Source organism: Arachis ipaensis, chromosome B01 (assembly GCF_000816755.2).
Source record: "Arachis ipaensis cultivar K30076 chromosome B01, Araip1.1, whole genome shotgun sequence".
NCBI classification, from domain to species: Eukaryota; Viridiplantae; Streptophyta; class Magnoliopsida; order Fabales; family Fabaceae; genus Arachis; species Arachis ipaensis.
In genome coordinates, this window is record NC_029785.2 from 17,839,523 (window position 1) to 17,844,497 (window position 4,975).

The 4,975-nt window shown below is 34.9% G+C and overlaps 1 protein-coding gene and 1 long non-coding RNA gene across 2 annotated transcripts; both read left to right on the forward strand.

Moving 5' to 3' along the window:
* Window positions 819–2,557, forward strand: LOC107616943. Its single transcript, XM_016318812.2, has one exon. The coding sequence runs from the start codon at window positions 1,206–1,208 to the stop codon at window positions 2,382–2,384; it is 1,179 nt and encodes a 392-aa protein (XP_016174298.1). The 5' UTR covers window positions 819–1,205; the 3' UTR covers window positions 2,385–2,557.
* LOC110268709 lies at window positions 2,673–3,237 on the forward strand. The gene is made up of 2 exons (XR_002357100.1): window positions 2,673–3,120; window positions 3,207–3,237. It is a non-coding gene; the product is annotated as an uncharacterized LOC110268709 (long non-coding RNA).

Consider the following 4,975-nt stretch of genomic DNA (forward strand, 5'->3'; position numbering starts at 1 on the left):
AAAAGTTTAACATAAAAATTTAATAATAATATTTATATTAAAATAAAATTTATAAATACAATTATTCTTTAAGTTTGTTATTAATAAGATAATAAAATAATATAAAATAATTGTATAATAGTACTGTTCGAGTCTTTAGTGACTTAAAATCTTCAATAATTGAATCAGAAGTAAATTTTTCAGCAACTTATAATATTTATTAAATTTTTTTATCAATTTATACAAAGACAATAATGTCAATACTTATTGAATATTTTAATATTTTTCATCATATAAAAAATTAAATTAAATAAACAGTAAAATATAAAATAATATTAAATTAAATAAATAAAAATTCCTAATTTTTTATATTTGAACTCAAAGATAAATGGAGTGTTCCTTGTTGAATAGAAAGCTGCGAAATGCAACATGTTTTTAATGTTTAAAATTAAAAATTATTGTGCAATAAAAGTAAGAGATGAGGATCAAAGTTTGGTGTTTTAAGTCATAGTAAAGTATTTGAACCAATTGAATGATTTTTTAATTTTTTAAAGTACTACTAATTTTTTTATAAAAAGTTTGGAGGTGCCATGGCCCATTGTCTTAACTAAATTTCGTCTCTGACCACAAAAATATATGATTTTAAAAAGTTAATTATTTTGTATTTTAAAGATATATTTTAATAGTATAAAATAAAAATTTGAAAATTTTAATATATTTATTACATTAAAAAATAAGTTTTTGCAAATTTTTTGTAATAATTTTAAAATATATTTTTTTGTGACTTTTAAAATATGTTATTAAAACAGATAATAGTGGGACCTTAAAAATAAATAAAAGAATAAAATCACGTAAAAAAATTTGTATAAAATAGACAAAGGCAACGTGTAGTCGTGTAGCAAAAATCTAATAATCTATGCACCAAAAGTAGAAAGTGGGCTCCAATTTGTTTTTTTTTTTTCTTTTTTTTCTTTTTTGTCTATAAGTGAGCTACGTTCTATTGCTTCTATAAATATGGAACCTTCTTCTCAACAACAAAAGCACTCACTAGTCCCTCCAAAACTCAGCAGCAACTCCCTTCTCATTTTCCCACCAACCAAAAATAGAAGTTAAAAGGAAGTTCTCATTCGAATACTGTATTATTGCATATATATATATCTCTCTGTTCCACCAGCACACTAACAACACAAAATTACTCAAGAAACTAGCTAACTCCACTACTAACAATGGTCGACGTGGACCGGAGGATGACGGGTCTGAACCCGGCTCACGTAGCCGGTCTAAGGCGACTCTCCGTCCGAGCCGCCGCCCCTCTTTCACCATCCGCCACCCTGCGCAACGGCCTGCTCTCGTTCTCTTCCCTCGCAAACAAAGTCGCCACCCATCTCCGCAACTCAGGTATCCAGGTCGAGCCGGGTCTTACCGACTCTGAGTTCGCCATCGCGGAGGCGGAGTTTGGCTTCACCTTCCCGCCAGATCTCCGCGCCGTCTTGGCCGCCGGACTTCCCGTCGGCGCCGGATTCCCGAACTGGCGCGCCTCGGGCATCTCCCGCCAACTCCTCCGCTGCTCGCTGGAGCTCCCAGCTGCTGCGGTATCCGTCCACGTGGCAAGAAATGCGATGTGGGCCAAGACGTGGGGCCCAAGGCCCAACGAGCAAACGAAGGCGTTATGTGTGGCCAGGAACGCGCTCAAGAGAGCGCCGATTCTTGTCCCAATCTTTGACCATTGCTACGTTCCATGCAACCCTTGCCTCGCTGGGAACCCTGTCTTCTTCATCGACGAGGAACGCATGTTCCGATGCGGCTTCGACCTCTCGGATTTCTTCGAGCGGGAGTCTCTGTTTCGAATCTCCGACGCTGGGAATATGTCGTCACGGCGGAATTTCAATGTTTCCGGCGGAAAGAAGCCGCGGTGGATAGATTTCTGGAGCGACGCCGTCACGGATTTTCGTAGAAAATCGTCGTCGTCGGCGACGATCGCTTCGCCGAAGAGGTTTTTGGACATTCGGCGGTGGAAAGTGCCGAAGGGCGTGGAGCAGTATATAGAGCGAATCGGGTCGTGTTTGAAGGACGGTGGATGGAGCGAATCTGAGGTATCAGAAATGGTTCAGGTTTCAGGTTCCGGTTTGGGTTTGGATTCAGGTTCGGATTTGTGTTCGGGTTTGGATAATCAGGGAGTATTAGATGCTTTGTTGTTGAAAGCAGATAGGTTCTCAGACTCGCTCCGGAATTCTGGGTGGAGCTCCGAAGAGGTTTCGGATGCTCTGTGGTTCGATTTTCAACCGGGGAAGGACCAGAAACCGGCTAAAAAGCTGTCATTTGAACAGGTTGAAAGGATTGGGAAACTGGCGGAATCGGTTTCCCGGTCACTATACGTGGAAATAGATTTAGGATCAGTTAAATAGTGGGATTTTTTTTGCCCCTTTTTTTTTGTCTGAGGCAGCGGCCAACGGCCAACGGTGGTATGCATATTTCCTTTTGTGAATATTTTTCGGGAATGCGAATCCATTGTTGGGCAACCGGGGTGTGTCTTCAAAACATACGTGGAAAGGAAAAGTATATGTAACCAAAAAGTTACCGGCCAAAAACTAAATAAAATTACATTAATTTATATTAATAATTAATTTTAAATTTTTTAAATTTAAAATTTAAAAAATTTAAAATTAATTAAATAAACCTAATTAAAACCTATAAAAACAACCTTCCTCTTCTCTCTCACATTAACCTACTCACCTCCAACAATCACACACACAAATTTCTCTCTCACCGTCAGGCCCTCTCCGCTTCTTCACTGCGATCCACTCGTCTTCTATCACCGCGACCCATACCCTCCTCTCCTCCCCTTCCTCCGCCCTCTACAATTTCGTCATCCTCTGCCGCCTCTCCCTCGCCCCTGATTTCCACACCTTTCCTTTTGCGTTCAAAGCATGGAGAGAGGAGGCTAAAACAAATACCAAAGGTGATCCTTCTTTTTCTACCTAGAGAAATGTTAAGTGACCCAATAAATAGTTTTTCAATTGCTTACTGGAATTTGTTTTGGTATCACCATAGGTACGAGAAGAGGCACTCAAATATTGCAGCACATATATCTCCATGCTTCCGTGTGAAGGAAGGAAATCATGTTATCATAGGGCAATGTAGGTTGGTATTCGATACTTCAATCTTATGATTCTTTGTGGCTTAGGAAAGTTTTTTCTGTCATTTATTTTATCGAATTCTTTTAACAGGCCATTTCAAAGACAGTGAGGTTTAACGTGGATGTTGCTCTCTGCGTTTTGGGATATTAGCCGCCGTTTCGATGATTAAAGAGATTGCAAACTACACAATTACAGAAATATAAAAAAACATTCATTTAATATGAAAAAAAGCATCCTAATACTTAACAAAAGAAATATCCAGTTATATTTTAGCAAAAATAATTAAATATCTATAAAATTTTAAAAAAAATAAAATTCTTAAAGAAATAGAGATTCACATTTACAATACAAAAAAAATAAAAAAATATATAAAAGAACATCCATTTAATATGAAAAAGAAACATCCTGATACTTAGCAGAAGAAACATCCATATATATTAACTCAGAGATTTTAGATTCATCCAAAGATATTTTGGCTGATTTTTGGCTAATACCCTTTTGGTTCCCTAGCATTGCTCATGTGGAAAATGATATAGCAACGTATATGATCATCTTTTTTTTGTTGGGGAATTATAAATAATTTTTAGAAATTTTATGATGGAAATATCATATGCTTATGTTTTTAAAGTTTGAAAAGTTATTTTTAATTAAATTTAATTTTAGAGAATCAAAATACTATCATTTCAATTTTTATATTTTTTTTGGATATATTTAGGTTTAATTAATCTGTTGATTCCTATAGTTTTGTGAAATTTTTAATTAGGTCCTTATACTTTTTTTCTTTTTAATTGAGTCCCTGTACTAAATTTTTTTTTCAATTAAGTCTCTCTTAGTAGTAATTGGCTTAATTTTATAGGGACTCAACTAAAAAAAAAGAATTAGTATAGGGACCTAAATAAAAGGAAAAAAAGTGTAGGGACCCAATTAAAAAAAATTTTGGTGCAAGGACTCAATTAAAAGAAAAAAAAGTATAGAGACCTAATTAAAAATTTTACGAAACTATAGGGACCAACAGAATAATTAAACCGTATATTTAATTCCCATGAAAATGAAATCATTATAACAAAGTAATACTTAAACCATACACAACTTATATGTAACCTAAATGAAAATGTTGATACTCAATAATCAATGGCTAGAGGAGCTTAAATAAGTACTAGTGTAAGATTTTAATTTAATACATACTTTTGACTCTTATTCGGTAATTTTGGACTAAATTTGTTCTTATTTAATAGTATTTAGATAATCAATCATGTAAATATATAAAAGATGTAATAAATTGATCTTTAAATAGTCTGGTGAGTTTTTGAAACGAGAAATAGAATCTGCAGATAAAGAGAAAACCACTTAAGTGTAGGACCATCTAAAAAATAGAAAAATAATGACATAAGATCATATCAGAAACACCGTTTACAATCATTATTGAGCGAAATCTTTTGATGTATTTTTTTGGATTACCCATGCCATCATAGAGAGTCAGAATTATTGGTAATGCAAAATTTTTAGGCAGTATGAAATTCATGACATTTGCCATGAATGATCCAACTCCGTTGTCCGATTCGTCATCTTCATTGTTTTGTTGATCTCCCTTTGATTGCTGAGTTTCAGAGACATGCGCTGGATCAGAGTTTTCTTCTTCGTCATCTTGTCGTTCATTGTGGTCATCGTTATGAGCAATCCGGATATTGATTTGTTCAGCTATCTAATTTGCCATTTTTTGGTTTTCTTCTGCCATGCACTGATTAGCTTGTTGTAATTCTGTTATCATCAGAAGAAATTCAGAAGGTATGGAAGGAGGTTGACCAGCCATTAGCAGATTTGAACATTTTAGGACCTAAAGAAAAAAAGGGCTTTTGTTT

Bases quoted from the DNA above. Each gene is read 5' to 3' on its own strand.
- LOC107616943 (XM_016318812.2), top strand. From the start codon at position 1,206: ATGGTCGACGTGGACCGGAGGATGACGGGTCTGAACCCGGCTCACGTA.